This window comes from Misgurnus anguillicaudatus, unplaced genomic scaffold, assembly GCF_027580225.2.
Source record: "Misgurnus anguillicaudatus unplaced genomic scaffold, ASM2758022v2 HiC_scaffold_33, whole genome shotgun sequence".
In the NCBI taxonomy this organism is placed as follows: domain Eukaryota; kingdom Metazoa; phylum Chordata; class Actinopteri; order Cypriniformes; family Cobitidae; genus Misgurnus; species Misgurnus anguillicaudatus.
In genome coordinates this window covers 4,130,817-4,149,876 of record NW_027395283.1, presented here as the reverse complement: position 1 = coordinate 4,149,876, position 19,060 = coordinate 4,130,817, and the positions used below count along the sequence as shown (strand labels likewise).

The 19,060-nt window shown below is 39.3% G+C and overlaps 1 protein-coding gene across 1 annotated transcript in view; it reads right to left on the bottom strand.

Moving 5' to 3' along the window:
* Positions 1 to 14,793, bottom strand: part of LOC141363184 (endothelin-converting enzyme-like 1) — a 30,497-nt gene extending 15,704 nt beyond the window's left edge. The window contains exons 1-7 of the mRNA XM_073865775.1: positions 14,646 to 14,793; positions 5,995 to 6,743; positions 5,108 to 5,374; positions 4,937 to 5,005; positions 4,259 to 4,369; positions 3,040 to 3,132; positions 1,106 to 1,230 (exon numbers count right to left, since the gene is read on the bottom strand). Coding sequence (XP_073721876.1) covers positions 1,106 to 1,230; positions 3,040 to 3,132; positions 4,259 to 4,369; positions 4,937 to 5,005; positions 5,108 to 5,374; positions 5,995 to 6,615 — 1,286 coding nt within the window. The 5' untranslated portion in view covers positions 6,616 to 6,743; positions 14,646 to 14,793. The remainder of the gene's footprint in view (positions 1 to 1,105; positions 1,231 to 3,039; positions 3,133 to 4,258; positions 4,370 to 4,936; positions 5,006 to 5,107; positions 5,375 to 5,994; positions 6,744 to 14,645) is intronic.
* Positions 14,794 to 19,060: the final 4,267 nt, after the last annotated feature.

The following is a 19,060-nucleotide window of genomic DNA, read 5'->3' as shown; positions in this document are numbered from 1 at the left end:
GGACATCTGTATGACTCTTACAAACCCTTAAATCTCACCATGAGCTGATATTCACAAACATTAAATCATTCTTGAGCTCAACGGCTTCATAAACCACAAAAATTCAATCATCACCTCAACTAACTATTTCATTATAATTACCCATAAAGCAAACATAAACAACAGGATCAAACATCTCAAATAACACACCGACTGAACTCTATTATTTGCTTTTATAGGAAATAACCGAAATGATACTTCTGATCGTAATGTGAAAGACTTTGTTAACACAACTTTTGTCATATTTTGCTGACTTTTTAAAGATGAATGCTGACATAAGTGAGTCAGAGCTGATCTGAGTACTGAATGTAACTGTAAGCACTCTTAACAAAACCATTTCTACTTTTTACTGTATATTCAGCAGAGACAAGACCCACAGGCGTCTTACAGCACTGAACAAGACAAAGAGAAGAAGAAGAAGAAGAGTGAAGTTTTGAGCACAGGGACGCCTGCAGAGACGCCTCAATAACCCCAAACTTCAGGAGACATAACGTGAAAAACACAAAGACAGAGAAAGAGAGATAGAAAGAGCTAAAAAGAGCAAACTAAGAGAACAAAAGACAGACATAAAAGTCATTTCTTTTTCCTTGCGCCCGTGGCGTAGCAGATGAAAGCCGATTGGTGGGAGAGCCATGCATCGCCATGGTGATTTTAATAACAGTGATTATGAAGGAAGGGGTCATTGTGAGATTATTATGGGATAAAACGTATTATTATAGAAAGATACAAGAAGGATAAAAAGCCAGGAAATCTCTGTCATCTTCACAAACTTAAAATAAGAGAAAGAAACAGAAAGATGGAAATATAAAGATGAGGAGATTTTTTTTTAATAATGCAATTATGTTCAAACAAACAAGACAACATACAAGCTGCCTGTCGACACATGCATGCATGCATACACACTTCACGCACACATGCATCAACACACACATGCATACACACACACACACACACACACACACACACACACACACACACACACACACACACACACACACAGTGTCATGTAAAAAATATTTGCATTGAGATGTTACTCATCATCATTATGTTTTTTCTGGTTTCTCACCGTTTAGATGTGGTCTTTATGATGTCTGACACACGCTGCAAATAGTCGGAGGCTAAAACTACAATCTCCTCTTCCTCTGAGAAATTATCATGAAAGATTCGATCCAGTAAACGCTTCCAGTGGAACTAGAGAGAGAGAGAAAACATCCACGTTTATTCATCTCTCCAAATGTACATTCACAACAGCTCTTTATATGAAAGGACAGATATCAGCAAGCCTTTCTATTGCTCTGCTTATTGTTTTAAAGTTCATTAAGGGACTGCGTTTGGTGCCAGAGTTTAAAACAGGCCCATCGTTCATTTCACAATGCCAAAAAATGCATCACCTCATAGCTCCATCCACTTCTGATATTTCAAAATTACCGCAGTAAAGATCAATAGTTTTATAAAGCTTGAGAACGTCCTGAAACAATCACAAAGACTCTTTACGCATGATAATCTGCACTTTTATCCAAAGTGATCTGCAGTGCATTCAGGATATACATTTATCTGTATGTATGTGTGTTTCCTACCCAGTCTCCTGAGGTTGCGTATAAATAGCACGAAGTGTAAAACTCGTGCAATACATACGCCAAATTCCACTTTGGCGTGCATATGATACGCAAGTCCTTCCCAATTACTTAAACGGTGCATCTTCTTTTGTTGTTTTATTTATTGGTTTCTCAATTTTTTTCTGTTTTTTAAACCATTTTCGCTTGGGTTTAGGGTTAGATTTTAGATTTGCTTAATGAGGATATTTAATATACAGGTTTCTCAATGTTTTTGTCCATATTTAAGCCATGGTCGCTTGGAGTTGGGGTTAGAGTTGGGGTTTGGGTTAGGATGTCATTTTTATATAACAAAAAGTTGTTCTAACCCTAAACCCAAGCGAAAATGGTAAAAAATATCAAAAAAATTGGACTTGCGTATCATATGCACGCCAAAGTGGAATTTGGCGTATGTATTGCACGAGTTTTACACTTCGTGCTATTTATACGCATTTTCAGGAGACTGGGCTGGTGTTTCACAAAGACATTGCTGTTAATATAAATGTCCTGTAGCAGCTGAACTACAGAAAATCTTACAAGACAAAAACATCTTTATCTTCATTCTTTTAATCAAACTACATGTTTACAGGTTTTTTTTACAGACGCTAGGACACATTTCTCAATACTTAGATCACTTTGCAAAACTCTTCACACAGTACAACAGAAGTCTATGTGGGCTAAACTGAGGATCAATTATCATTGCTTTGGCACAAAATGCATTCAATGACTACATCTTTTAAATTTCATGAATTATTTTCTCACTCAGACACAATAACAGACAAAACTCTTTTACACACAGGCTAATTTGCACATGCCTACATACTGTTTTCAAAACTTATGTTCAAAACAATAACATAATACAAAACTGAATAAGACAGCAATTTGCTACATTTCTACAGTAATATATTTTAAATCTTAAAATTAAATGCAAAATAAAAACAATTGGCCAAATGGAAAAGGACCGAGTAGATTAGCATTACTATTGTATCTGTATCTGTGACTTGTGTGTCTACAAATTTGTGTATTTAGGAATAATAATAAACGACATAAAATATTGAAGAATTCTGCATCATGTCTGATTCATTCCAGTAACATATATTGCAGTGAATTAAAAACAGAGATAATGTATAATGTATAATGCTGCATGTTGTTAGTGTTGATAGCTCACAGGAAGTGTGTTTGTCGGCTGTCAACCTTTGCGTTCTGGAAGAATGAGTTGATTTGAGACCTGAATAAAGTGTTTTGGTAGTTGTAGTGCATTTTGAATGTAAAATAAACTGCTTTGCCAAGCTAAAAGTTGGTTAGGAGAACTGTGTGAAGAGTTTTGCAAAAGTGACCTAAGTATTGAGAAATGTGTCCTAGGGTCTGTAAAAAAAACAGTAGACTGAAACATCATGTGTGTACTTACGCTCGGAGACATTTTCTGGAGTTGTTTTAGAGTTATCCGGTTGTACATACTGCTGATGTCTTTTCTTTGGTCATCATATTCAGACACAGTGATCTTGTGACAACAAGAAACACAGTTATTAAATGAACGTCTGTACAGCTCGACCACACATATGTTGAATTAAATTCACATTTACTTAATGACGTAATTTCTCTGACATTTTCTTTAAAGTACAGTTTTTAAAGGTCACCTATTATGCACATTTTACAAGATGTAATATAAGTCTCAGGTGTGCACAGAATGTGTCTGTGAAGTTTCAGCTCAAAATACCCCACAAATCATTTGCAAAACAGCGCTTTTTTCATGTCTGTACCTTTAAATGCAAATGAGCTACAGCTCCTCACTTCCTTACCTCAGACAGTGAGCACTTTCAACCCATTCTCACCCCATGGCGTCAATATTTGACGCACTTGACCATGCGTCAATATGTGACGCGGAGGGTATACCTTTCGCGTCATTTTTTGACGAACTGGGGACTTCAATACTATTACGTCCGTTGCATTCTCTTTCCTATTTTCTTACCATTTTCGCGTCGGTTTAGGGTTAGATTTACATAATGACATCCCTACCCAAACCTAACTCTAACCCCAACGCCAGGTGACAACTGTCATACCTAACTCTAACCCCAACGCCAGGTGACAACTGTTTAATTTCGCGTAATCTAACCCTAAACCGACGTGAAAATGTTAAGAAAATAGGAAAGAGAATGCAACGGACGTAATAGTATTGAAGTCCCCAGTTCGTCAAAAAATGACGCGAAAGGTATACCCTCCGCGTCACATATTGACACATGGTCAAGTGCGTCGAATATTGACGCCATGGGGTGAGAATGTGTTGGCACTTTTGGTTAGAAATATATCTGATTACTGTAAATACAGTCTGAGACAATAGTAACACATTTAGAAAAGCTTTTGGGTAAAAGTATCCAGTCTGTCAGTGGCTATATCAGTGTGACATCACAATAACAAGAGATTTAAAACGGCATGTCTAATGAGACTGCTTTGGTTTAATGGGGATTCGGAGATCGTAGGGGTTTATGTCCAAACACTTTGTAAAGGTGGATTTTGCTAATAAGTGGCCTTTAAAAAAATAAGATTATTTGTCTGTGCACTAATTTAAAGTTGATAGATTGACAGAATCAGATTCAAAAGATTCACACAGACAGGCATGTGATACATACATTAGCTAGTCTCATCTCCAGGTCCAGGATCTCTCGAGATTTCAGCGTGGCATTGTGAGCTCCCAGCATACTCAACAATCTTTCCATCAACGCCTTATACGCCGCCAGAATCTGACATCATCGAGAAAAAACATTTTGCTGACATCACAAGGTGTAAAGATCTCATCCTAAACGAATATGTGAGTCACCAATACTAAAAGCTTCGAGTCAATTTAAAAATTAGTAAAACTTGTCTAGCAGGTCATATTTCACTCAGAAAATCAGATTTTATTGATTGCAAAAAAAGCTACTTAAAATAGCCAAATTTCACTAATTCGTTTAGCATAATATGTTTCTATTTATATATCACATGAGTATCAAATCTAAAGTTGTACTACAGTCCTGTTAGATTTGTATCACTCTAATGCATGTTACTGTAATACAGTAATGTTTCATAGATTGCATTATTAGCTAATGTCTTCTGATAAATGTGTGATGTCATCAGAGCGTGACAGAGACACTGCTGTGACTTCATTAATAAAGGACACAGACTCATCTGTGACATCATCTCCAGCCGTGACACGATCAATTAGACGTGTGAGCTCACAGCGGGAGGTGACTGAGACAGATGGCAGTCAGACAGACAGATGGACAGAAAAGAAAACAAAGACAACAGAGAGTTGGCGTGAGATGTTTCACCTTCACGCTGTCTTCATCCTGACCCAGATATAAAGTTCTTTCAGGCAGCGTCAAGCCTTCCTGATCAATCTAAACACACACATATAAAATATACTTAAACTTGTCAATTGTGTGCGTGCGAAGTGCAAAACCATAAAACTTGGTTTTGGAAGAACTCCAACTTTCTCTCACCCGTATGGCGTTACGTGAAGAGTTCTTGTCGTCCACGCTCACAGTGAGAGAGAAGAAGACAGACGTGCTGTACATTCCCTGAGTCTTGTACAGCATCTCATTAAAATCGGGTCTTACAGGGGCGGAGCCAATATCCCACCCCGCCCCTCCTGGAGGAGCTCCAGACAGGTCCCATCCACCACAGTTGTCAATCACCTCAGTCATAGGCCCCGCCCCCAGACGGTCAATTTCCTTGATGTTGATACAAGACCGATAAAATTCTTTCACCTGTCAATCAGAAAAACTATATTTTAAAACATATATGTTAAGGAATTACTTAAACACCACTAATAATGTATTTAAAGTCGCCATGAAATGGAAGTAGCGATTGTCTTATTTTCCCAGTGGTGACATATATCCCCTTCTGAAATAAATAAAGGTAGGGCAAAACTTGAATACATCCATTGAGATCTGATTAAATCGTTTGAAGTTGGGTTATGTTGCTAATTGCTAAACGCTGCAATCTTTTCCCAGACCCCGCCCACCTGCCATACCATATGACCGGAAGTAAAAAGTAAAGGAGTTTCGAGTATAGGGGAGAAGATTTGGGTTTTTGATTAAAGATTATGAGAGCACATGAATTTACAGATAGCTCACAGATAAGTCATTTGTAAAAAATATACAACAATATTCCAAAACAAATTAGTGTTTTTCATGTATTTTAAACAGTTAATTTGTAAATAAAATAAAATAAAATAAAATAAAATAAAATAAAATAAAATAAAATAAAATAAAATAAAATAAAATAAAATAAAATAAAATAAAATAAAATAAAATAAAATAAAATAAAATAAAATAAAATACATTTAATCGAACTATGAAACAGGATCAATCCTGAAACTATTTACCTTTCTCTCTGCGCTGTTAGGTTCGTTCCTCTGGATCGGCGTCTGTAGGAGGTGCTGTAGTTTCTCTTGGTTTTGTTCTCCGATCGCTGTGATTATTCCATAGTTTAATTTATCCTCCGGTATTCCATGACGTCTGAGCCAGCCACCGCACGCAAAGCTGTAAAAGTCGTAACACGGCTGGACGCTCGGGTCGATGTTACCCTGAACAAACCGTGCCGCCCTGAGCAGCGAGCGTCGCTTCACGCAGTCCTGACGACACTGGGAGTCCTGCGCCTCCAGTGAAAGGAACTTGAGTGCCAGCATGCAGCCGAGAATCACGCACATTCCTGCCGCGAAAACCAGCGCAGACAGCAGGCAGATTTCACGTCGACTCCAGCGAGCAGGGGTCCCGCCCCCTGGACCGGTGCCGCCCACGCATTTATCCCGCCCACTCCGTCCACGGCCGTAGCGGTCCAGCGAACCACCCAGATGCAGGCTCACACCGTTACTGAGAGTACTGCTGCTGCAACGACTGCTGTACTTGATCTCCTGAAAGTCGTCGTAATGTGCCGTCATGGAGTACGTCTTCTCCATGGCTGCAGGCGTCTGGGCCCTGGATTTATTGGGGAAGGTGTGAAACATGAGGTCACGAGAGTGTATAGAGTGGACCTGGGATCAAAGTGAGGGCATGACCTTTGACCTCTCAACTCTGAGCCTCAAACAGCCGGAGGTCAGCCAGTATTCGGATGCACCTCTGTTTAGCTTGTGACCTGTTTTCGGAGAGATCAATAAGATTCATTAATAAGAGAAGGTGCTGTATTGTGCATACAGTCATGGTAAAACATTGTTGTTATGGTGTGTGCACACCTAAAGCAAAGCAAATGTGTGCGCTACTCGGTCTAGATTACTCGCGGTATGTTACTTCTTTTTCTCATCACTCATGCAAATGAAAACTGTGCTCTCCTCTATTTTCTGATATAAATAGATGCATCAAACTGGACATATCAATACGCTCATTATTGCAAATTCCCATGCAAATTTCCCACTAGTTTTAGTTAAATTTTTTTTTACTTGTGAGGAAAACAAGAATTCCATCAATTGTGTCGCCCAGTGCGATAACATGTCTTTGCATGTACTAATAATTTAATTTGCTTTTGGTGTGCACAGACCATTAGACATAATGTGCAATATAGCACAGTCATTAGCGCATTTTAGGTAACTACATAAAATACAAACTCATAAATAGTTTTGTCAGAAAAGCTCATTTAATGCCAGACAATATGCTATAATATTATTATATGTTTAATATTATTGTCCTTTGTTTTATTTTTTAAATAATCTTCACAAGGGTTCCCTCTGGAAAAAGAAAATCGCAAAAAGGTTATGATACTTTTCTCCATCAAGATAATCTTCAAAACATTTTACAACCTACACCAACTCAACTTTAACGTAATCACCACCAAGCTGCCAACATCTCTAGATGAATCTTTTTAAGAAATTGTGCCCATTTTACACTGTTTTTGAGATTTTTCATGCTTGATAACTTTTAAAGTTTCAAAAATGTCTGTAGTCCCGTGTAGCAACTTGTTAGCAACCACTCTTTTTAAGACATGTAAAAACCATGAGTTTGGTTATTGTTGATGTGTTATGTCGTAAAATAAAACATGAAAATATCTTGAGGTTGTGTTCACCCAGGATCTTATTTAAAAAGTTTAAACAAAACTCCACTCAAAAAAGGCATTGACTTTGGGACAAGATCCATTTCCAGGTTTTGCCTACAAAAATATCTCTGCAGGTTTCTATAGACGTTTCAGCAGTAACAACATAACCAACCAGCTTTGTGGAACAAAAATAACTTCCGGTAAACTCTGCAAAGAATAAATAACATCAAAGTCCTTTTAGAGTAGTTTTTTTTCTGATAACAAGCGTTGTAAAATATGTACTATATAATGTATACAAACCGCCTGCCATACCTCCCTTCATATAGAGTTTATCCATGATCGCCGTCTCCCCTTGTCTTCAGGAAACCAAAACATTTGTTATGTTCAAGGTATTTGTTCCAGAGTTCAGTTTAGACACTAGTCAAGACCATTAAACAAACAGAGACCAAGTATAGTTCCAACCAGACGTGTAATCGTGACAACGCATGTGCGTCCGATGAAGCGTCTATAGAGAACTACAGCGATGATGTATTTTTGTAGGCCAACCCTGAAAGTTAGTGTGACACTGGTTTCCTTGAAAAAAGCCCATTGTTTTTCCCATAGACTTTTGGATTGTTGCAAAAAATAAGCTCTTTGTTTAACAAACATTTATGACATTTACACATTTTTTTCCAACAAGTTAGTCTTTGCAGATGTTTTTATCAAAATTTGGATTTCTATATTTCTTGGTGGCCGGCGAGTTCTCTTAAGAGGGACAGGAATTCAAAATATGTGTTCAGTGCCTCATGTGAACCTATGCGCGTCATGTCTGAATACTTGCCTGCTGCACACGTGTTGAAATGATTTATGATAAGAGACGCTCATGTTCACAAAATACAAGACACTCACTTTACACTAAACTTTGATTAAACATGAGATTAATCCAGTATCTGGAACAGGTGAGTGTCTTTTTTATCATAAACCCTGTTGAAGCGTCTGCAGCAGGCTCGTATTTTGACATGACGAGCCACACATATAAAGACATGTTTTGATGAGCTTCGCATTTGTGATCCTCGTAAAAGAAGTCACCGGCCGCCAGTTTTTTGTACCCTTCAAAATTAATAAAATCTGTATTCCCTTTTTGGACAAGACGTGCAAGTGTCAGAAACTTTTGTTAAACACAGAGCTTATTATTTGCAATAATCCAAAAGTCTATAGGAAAAATGTTTTGGGATTTTTAATGAGGGAACCAGTGTCCTGTTAACTTCTGAGTTGGCATCCCTGCAGCACTCTATATCATGTGTTTAGTAGGACTGCTACAATGTAATAACCAATCAGCATCCACCACTACAACATTGTATTAACCAATCAGCATTCAGGAGATCTGTCTGTTTTATAAATCTGATTAAAAGAAGCGAATCAATCTGTCTTTTATCACAAGCTCTTGATTCTTGTTTTTTATTCGGTTTCTAAAGCCCTTTCCTAAAGTTGTTTAGATTGATTTCAGACACTCGAGCATCAGAGAAACACTGCCCAATGACTCAAGGGCCTCGATCGATCAGAGAGAGAGAAAGAGAGAGAGAGAGAGACACACAGAAAGACACTGAGAGACAGAGAGAGACTCCAGGGAACAGCGATTGATGGATGTAGAAAGAGAAGACTTGATGTGACTTGAGTGGGTAAAGAGAAAGAGACTTAGCCACATTCAAACAGGTCTTTACCCACAAACAAAAACACACAGAGACTCGCTGCCCATCAACCTCACACTGGTAAGTGCGTCAATCCAGTCAGACAAAGCTCACCTCCTGTAGAGAGTAAAACCTGCTACCGCCTAATGGACCACAACACACACAACCTGATCCCACCTCCCATCTCTTTTACATGCACTTTGCCATAAAACACTCTCCAAAAGTACATGAACACAAACGTCTAGCAATGCGAGCTCAATTTCACACATCATTGTGTTCGGAAATGTGTCGGTTGCGACAGCAGAGCCTGAATCACATCCACAGCTGACTAATCGCCTACTGACACCAGACACGTCTGCATTTGATTTAATTGCTGGTTTATGTACGTATATGTCGGGTGAAGGCTGGCCATGTTTTTAGAAGGACATGTCAAGTTATTTCAACACCTGAAGATGCTTCTCCAGAACCCTGCTATTAGTCGTCTGTGTGTATGCATCTAAAAGCTGACACAATAATATCATTCGGATCAAAATTTGCTTTAGTTCAATAAATGCCAAGAACGTTTTCTCAAGCTTTCACTAAACCCCCTCGCGTGCACCCAAAACAAAGTTTTTAAAACAACACAAGCACATGTTGCATGTTCTATACAACCTGATCTCACGAATTTCCATGTTATAGTCACGGAACATTTATCCGTGTCATTGTCACGGATCTCCACATTTGTCCGTACCACAGACTTTCTTTTCCATGTCAGTTTCACGTATTGTTTACTCAATTGTTTTTCCTATTTTCTTACCATTTTCACGTGGGTTTGGAGTCAGAACGACTTTCTGTAACAAAAAATGACATTCTAACCCAAACCCAACTCTAACCCTAATGTCAGGCGACAATTGTTTAAAAATTCGAAAAAAATTGTATAAACCAATAGTTAAAGCGACATCCTAACCCAAACCACCATTGTGAGATCATCTTGGTTCTGTAAGGGGGCAAGCATTAGTCTAATGCTGCATACACACCAAACACAAAGTATTGCGTTTCTCGCTCTAGATTACTTGTGGGATTTAACTTTGTGTGATTCAAATTTTTCGCTTGAGTTGAAAATTTTAGTGCCTTTGAGGCAATTAGCTCTAGCCTGGGTGCCAGCCGATCTTAGCCCCGCCCACAAGATTTTGAAAACGGGAAGATCGATCTGGGGTTTCTGCGTTGAGGAGCTACTATGCTAGGACAAATGCTGGTCGAACCAATCAAATCGTCAGGGCGGGCTTTATACGATGATGGACAGATAATCAACAGTAACGTAATGAACCACGTCACCAAAGAGCGCGTGTGTTGAATGGCTGCCGCTGTAGAGTTCAGATGTGTGGATTCTGACATTGAGTCTGTTCTAAAAGATATCGACAGAGCATTGATTTAAAAGAGGAACAGAGAAACGCGAGCAGGGCATTTGTTGATGTTTTTGCCGTCCTTCCTATTCGGCAAAAGTTGGTTGCAACTGAAATGGCTAACGTTATCACGGCGATGCAACTCAGCGTGCACGACGATATGGATATAATTAGCGGTCATCCAGCTTCTTTTTGGAAGCCCGGAATCGTGGTGTCTAAATAAGTGGAGGGACATGCTAGGCTCCAATATTTTCAAGCCAACGTAATGGGTATCGTCGTGGATGAAGTTCACCTAACGTACAAATGGTAAGAGATAGTCTTACTCTATGACTTAGTAAATACTTCATGTTGTGATATAAACGAAATGTTGTAAACATAGTAGGTGTTGATGTACATTCGCTAACTCAGTATAATCACAATGTTAGTGTCATTGTAGCGAAATAACTAGCAGTTCGGTCAGGCTGCAAAGACGTAATTTCAACATACGTCACACACTTCGTTGCTCTGATTGGTCGTAGGTCTATCCAATTGAGTGCAGAGGCATTTTTCGGTTGAGACACGCCTCATAATTATAGCTCAATGGAGCGGTATCAGACTCAAATTCTGATACCAGGCACTGTTGCGCTTTTCAACCACATGGGGGAGCTGTAAGTCATTTTTACATGGAAACTACATAGTGTTGCTTTAAGTCAATGTGAAGGAGGTCTGGAGGTCCCGCGGCGTGGATGAGGCGCTTGGCGCGGAAGACGTGTTTCCGCCTCATTCGCGCATCTAGCTCGCACGAAAGGCACGAATTGAGAGTTGTGCGTGGTATGCGCAAATGGTGCTTTTTGTGCATTTTGTGTTTGACGCGAATTGCCGACTGACGCCCGAACTTTGGCGGAATTTCACGCGGCGTTAACCAATCAGGAGCCTGCTTGCTGCTGTGGCAGCAGCCCCACCCGGAGTCACTCATTCGACCTGGAGGAATGCTTGATATTGTCCGAGGCAGTTACCTGGAGCTATACGACACAAGTTGTTATTTCTATAGAGACAGGAATAAAAAGGACCTCACTTGGAAGAGTGTCAGTGAGGACATCGGGCAACCTGGTAAGCTGTAATACACATTTCACTTTTGAGTCACATGACGTTTATCGACCCACGCCGTTTATTTTCTCCTATAGTAAGGTGACTAAATACAAACCGGTAACTCTCTCAATAAATGCACAATCAACATCAGTCATCTTGCAAACAGACAACCGCATAGCACTTGCTCCTCCAACAAGAAGCGGATTTTGCCTGACGTGCGTCAAATGCTTGCTTTTCCCGCGCGTCTACTCCGCTCTACACGTGCGAATGCATTCAAACTGTTCAAGTGGCAAACTAGGCGCGGTAAACGCGATTTTGATGCCTGAAACGCAGTTAGTGTAAACGCACCATAAGGCAGAGACTTTAGATGACATTATAAGCAATTGCAGACGTGACTGCTTGGTCTGCGCATGCGTGCAGTCCAGTTGTACATGCTCAACATTCTTGTGATTTTTCTACAAGACACCTCAATATTCAAAGTAGAATCAGTGTTCAATCAGTATGCAATCTTTATATGCACGCGCAGTACAGTCCTGCCTGCGCAGACGGTAAGAATGCGTTGCATACACCCTGCATTACAAGCTGCAGCCGGACACAACCACAAATGAAAAAGTGTTACGTGACTATTTATTTTAAATCTTTCTTCTAGTTTGTGTGTGTGTGTGTTAGTGTGTGTGACTTTAAGGCAATTTGTGAAAATTGATCCTGGATCCGTCCGGAGGGAAAGTTGATGGGTTTACCAGCCGACCTCACCGCACATTTCACAATCCCACACCGTCTGTGTGTGTTTAAGGAGAGACAAACGTGAGAGAAATGTGTTGATGGAAAAAATGTGTGTGTGCGTGTGTGTGTGTGAATAAAGACAAAAGGAATTGACAGAGCATTTGCATTCATTAAATTTTGTTATTGTGTATGCGTATCTACATTTCTGAGTTAATTCACCCTGCCACCTCTCATCTGTTTCACTGGACACACACCTGATATCTGTGGAGGTGTTTCTCTGGAAAATGTCACTTTCTATTCAAACCATCATTCATCAGACATCTCGCTCTTTTCCTGTCTTTTCAATGCATTAAAACCATTCAACAACACACACACACAAATGTGTAAGTAGACCTTTCCAGACAATAATGTTATTGCACGTTGATGTTGCATTCTGGATCAGAGAAAAAAGACACCAGTAATCTCATCATGTCTACTCAAGAGTTTCAGAAGAAATCTCAACACTGTCTCAAACTGTGCTCGTATTTCACAATGTCTGCAATCAATGAGGAATTGAATTTATGTTTTAACAAACTTTTTGAGATCTTAGCTCTAGACTGAGACCTCCTGTATAATGAATTTTAGGAGAAACATCTGAGATAAATGATCTTAGTGTAATAAAATGTCCTGTAGGAACATCCAGAATAATGTACATGCAAAATCTCCCTAAACACTTAGCCCACATACAGAGATGGTGTGTAATGGATGAGATCTCTTAGCATCTGATGAATGACCATTTACACAACATGACAGCACTAATGTGTTAAATACAGATACTCCTGAGGTTCACACTAGCACAGAATAAGAATCAAACTATCTGAAAGGTCTCTGTGTTTTTATTTATGTTTGGGGTTGTGGTAATGCGTTCGGTCAGACGCGACTCTAATAGATTTGCTCTGCTGTGGTCCGACAGAGCCGTTCTGACTCGAGCTCGGGGTTCAGAGTTTTGCCTTATCTCTACTGGCCAGCACGAGTCCGGTTCTCTCTCACGGGTCCAGAGTCAATGAGTTCCCCATAAGCTCTTATACCCAACAAACACACAAGCTTGTATACACTCCCTTTGGGGACTTTAGGTTTGCATTCTTGTACAGTATTTAATCAAAAACAATTATGATGGCTGACCCTATAACCTTACACACACACACACATGCACACACACACAGAGTCGTATGGCGTTCAGTGGCGCCAGGAGCGGGGACAGTAACTTAATTATACAGAAAGCTTTTGCTCCACTGGTGAATGGCTAAACTGCCCCCCGTCAAATAAATTAATAAAACACACACGCACACACACACACACACACACACATGCAAAAACACACACACAATTGTGTGCTCATAAACTGCACAAAACAATAAACCTGTTTTCTAACAATCACACAGATACATCTGTCAGACACATAGATAAAGAGACTACTAGTACACTATATATACTATAGTAATAACACCAGAATAACTGTATAACTGGATAACCTAACCCCCAACCAAGTAAAACCACATCAATACCACCACATATGAATATGCTAATCATGCAGTATATGATCTATACATTAAAATACACAGTATTACCATCTGACACAATCACAGCACACTGCACAATATAACACGAGAGCTGTTTCTTAATGTAATTTACTGTAAATACTCCAGTTAGGTCATAATAAATATATTTATGACTTAAATTAAATCAGTTCTTCCAGATGATGTTAAGGTGACCTGACAGTGCATTAGATCAAATACCAGCATTCATCTTTTGGCCATTTAAACACACAGAGACACACAACTCAAGACACACACACCATTCACAATTTAACTTCTGAGACATAAACTTGGAAAAGCAACAAACACTGCAACAAGTTCACGTCAGACTTATAACTGATATTACATAGTAATTATAAACATTAAATTGAGTGTAGTATATATAAACATACTAACCCCTTAATACTCTGACTAACCATAGTAACACCGCTGTATTTTTTATAAAACTGTATAACTACATTAAAATGACGCTTCAGCAGTATTTGGTCTGTATATGTCCAGCGCGCGCACCGGTGAGATTCTGCTGAGGTCTCTCCGTGATCTCTCACTGCTGCTAAGGAGAAATAGTAAGAGAGGGATTTGTTAAGATTCACTCACCTGGAGAAGAGAGAGAGACTGTGTGTGTGGAGAGAGCGACGGTGCGAGGAGCAAAGTCCCGGAGACGCGACAGAATCACGGAGCCACAGCAGAGAGAGAGAGGAACGAGAGAGAGAGAGAGAGAGAGAGAGAGAGAGAGAGAGAGAGAGAGTGACAGTGTGTGTGTGCGCGCGCGTGTGTGTGTGTGAGAGAGAGGGAGAGTGACAGAGAGAGTTAGTAATAGTGAGAGAGGGAGGGAGAGAGACAGTGTGTGTGTGTGTGTGTGTGTGTGTGTGTGTGTGTGTGTGTGTGTGTGTGTGTGTGTGTGTGTGTGTGTGTGTGTGTGTGTGTGTGTGTGTGTGTGTGTGTGTGTGTGTGTGTGTGTGAAAGGAGAGCGCGCAGGGTCTGTGCCGCGCACTGGGCGGTTTGGATATGCTGAGCGCGCGGTGTACGCGTGTGAGTTTACAGATTAGGGTCAGATTTACTAAACGAGGCAAATTAGCGTGAGAGCGCAATTTTAAAAAAGCGCAGACGGGAGTTGTAATATCTGCGGGTTATTTGCTAAAAAAGGCACAAATAAAAAAAAAAACAGGTGTGACAACTGATTTCCATAATGACCAACACAATCTACTAAGAGTTCAAATGAGTTCAGGGTCGCAAATAACCAGAGCTGATGAGGTGCTGGTGATCTAATAACACCTGATGTGCTTGAGTTCAGCACCATGGACATCGCAGCTAACAAAGCCAACGGACACTGAAGAGACCTGGAGGACAAAAGGTGAAGGTTTACAAGAAGTTTTAAAACACTTATTGTGACTTAGTGACTCCTCTTTTATTTCATGCAACAAATAAAAAAATAACACGACTTGGCAAACAATATTTTTAAATAAGTTTCTTCATTCCAAATAAATTGTTACATGTTAAAAATCCTTTACCTTGTACCACACGCTCTCTAATCTTATATTAGTACGCTGTTTTGGCGTTAAATGATGGGTTAGGGTTAGGTTAATCATTTAAATAATCTCCTCCCATAAATTTTGCATCTGAAAGGGAAACTCCTAGAAATGCATATGCGAAAAGGTCAGTCCAAAAATAACTTTTTCAGCACTAATGAGCCACTGAACGTCTTTAGTAAATCACGACAGTCATCTTTTGCTACCCAGTCTCACAAAATTATGTACCTATAGTCACGTAATTTTTTTATTCTTTTCGTGATACTGTCACGAATTTCCGTGTTTTTTCATGATCATATCACGAAGTTTTGTTTATGTGTCATTGTCACGTATTGGTTGCTCTACTGCTTTTTCCTTTTTCAAACCATTTTCGTTTCGTTTTAGGGTTAGATTTGGTGTTTGCGTTAGGATGTCACTTTAAGTATTGGTTTATAAAAAATTCTGATTTATTTTTTATATTTTCTAAACTTTAAACCATTGTCGTCTGGCATTAGGGTTAGAGTTGGGTTTGGGTAAGGATGTCATTTTATGTAAATCTAACCCTAAACCAAAGCGACAATGGTAAAAAAAAAATAGGATTAACCAATACTTGACAATGACACATGAATAGAAATTTGTGATACGATCACAAAAAAACAGGGAAATTTGTGACAATATCACGAAAAAAAATCAAACAATTACTTGACGGCTGTTATTTAACACCAAAATGCTGGCGGAAATCTGGCCCTTGGTTATATTTCTGACAAAAAATATTGTATTAAAAAACATGATATAATCTGTGACAAATTAACCAGATTTAAAGTCATCTGATCCCTTTAGAAGCAGATTTTTTGGTCAAATGTTTGGTTTCATGTAATAATATCAACAGGTGAAGTCACGTGATCATGTGATTACAGCAATGCTCTAACACTCATCACAAGTCGCTACATAACCTCTCGACTTTATTCTTGTGTGCACATGTTTGTCATTGTCTCATCTTTGGCCTCCAAGCAAAAACTGAGACATTGAAATAATGGAGACTGTAGACCCAATAAAATTCGGCTATGAGTAACCCACTACCCTAAATAGCCTTAAATTTGGTTACGTGCCATTTTTGTCAAAATACCTTGGAGATGTACGATATTCCATCATGTAAGCTTCAATTTCTTTAACATGTTCTAAACGATTGTCTATTCTTGAGCTATAGTTAGATGTCTATAGACTTACACTGGCAGCCCAAATTTTGCCTTGTTTTAGCCAAAATTACTTTCTGGGTTCTGGTCTTGGCACCTTTACAGAGTGCACGCGGCATGAAGTAAATATTAAAAATGCCAACTCATCATGTTCAATGACCGAAGTGCCACGAAATCACACAATGTCATGGAAAAACAGTCTATTCCCGACTGAAAAATCCATTTTATTTACCAGTATTAGCTGGTACCTGGTTTAAGGTGCCAGTGGCTGGTTAAGCTGGATCTCACAGCCTGGCAGGACCCATCTTAAAATTTGACAAAAAAACAGCTAAACCAGCTAAAACCAAACTGTGATACCAGCTTATGCTGGTTTAAGATTTTTTTCAGTAGGGGTGTGAGTTAAATTAATTAAATATTATAAAATAAGTGATTAAATATTAAGGGGCAATTTTTCAGACAGGGTTTAGATGAATCCTTGACTATGCCTTAGTTATACAAGGACATTTAAGTAGTTTTTACAAATAAACCTTACAAAAAGCATTACTGGTGTGCATCTTGTGACAAAACAATGGCACTGATATATGTTTTTAAATTAAGACAGATCAAATACACATTTTAGTCTGGGACTAGGATAAGAACTGTCTGGGAAACCTTCCCATATGTGGTGCACGTTTTATTGGTGCAAAGATAAGTACTTAATCACTGTGGGACTACTAATTTAACAATTAGAGGCATATTTTAAAGTGCAAAGTATTGAAAATCAAACGGTGTAAATAAAGTGGTATATAAACAGGCATTTCTGCAACTCTTTAAGTGTGTCCAATAAAAGGTGCGGTCTTTACATCTAAATTAAGCGGTTAGTGATCCTCAGGGGCTCATTTACTGAACAGAGTCACGTTACATCATCCAGAGTTCAGACAGTTTCATTTAACTTACCTCACTAACAACTGACAGATAGTAATACTTGTAATAGTTCATATATAATTTAATTCTAGAGTAATTTAAGAATGTGTGTGTGTGTGTGCGCACGTGCGTGTGTTTTAATGTTATTATTGGGAGTGGTTGCAGAAGGGACGGTGCACTCGTTGCGATTATCCTGCGCGCCCTGCATGTTAAGGAGCCTCAGGGGCCCAAGAGCACGCGCGGAGGGGTAGACGAGGGCGGACCTCATGTGGCACTTTCCTTTATCTGGATTTAATCATCCCACAAGAGAAACACACAACAAACCCTTAAAAACACACCACAACCATCCAAGCCCTTTAAATAATGTTAAATACTTTCCCTCTTTCATGCCTGCCCGACAAATCTACATTTCTGACAAAAAACTGTCACTGGGTGAACGAGAGAAGTGTGTGTGTGTGTGTGCGCGCTTGTGTGTGTTTATAAGTGTGTGTATGTGTTTACTGCAGGGTGTGTATGACATTGACTTGATTTGTAGACACTGCCTGCTTTTTAAACTTCAAAACAGTGATTGTGTTGAAGAGGGTCAGTGTGTGTGTAGTGGATAATAAATAAGGCACAGAGGGCAGCAAAGAGAGAGAGAGAGAGAGAGAGAGAGAGAGAGAGAGATCTGACAGCTGTCTACTGTTACTCGTCAAAGGAGGCGTGGTGTTCTATTAAAGAGGCGGTGCTGACAGTCAATTCATTATATATTCTGATGTCATTCATTCTGCCCCTCCCCCTATATAGTATGATATCATTCTATATGGATCTCCAGAGAAGACGCAATGGCCTCTAGATCCATCACACTAAGTATACTCGCTCACCTTGGCTCTGTTCCAAAACCCAGCGAACGGCCTAACTACACTGCATTTAAGCCATCATATTCCCGATTTAAAAGCAGTAACCTTAAAGTGGGGTACCTTGTTTTGGCCAAATTCCAATGCAGCAGAATCATGGCGAATGCAATCCCAGAATGCATTGCTTCAGTTTTTCGGAAAACAAATTCATTAATGGAACATAAATTAAATTCAGTACAAAAGGTATTAGTTAATTATTTTCTATAATGTTTTTGTGATTATTATAGAATTACGTCATAGTACAGCAGCGTTATGCAAATACCAATGATGCCAGCTTCCTATATAAGCAATAGACAGCAGGACAGCCACATTGGTTTTTGAAAAGTGTTCCTCTTGTTTGAATTCTGGTCAAGTAATAATCACATAACTTTTGGTCCAAATAGTTCTGTCCCTTCTTACAACCCAGACTTAAGGGAAGCATCGTAAAAGAATCGCTCTGACACCAGAATTGCCAAACAAAAGATATTGATTAAGGGAAGATTGAGGGAAAATGAAATGTGTAGGCTGAGGCT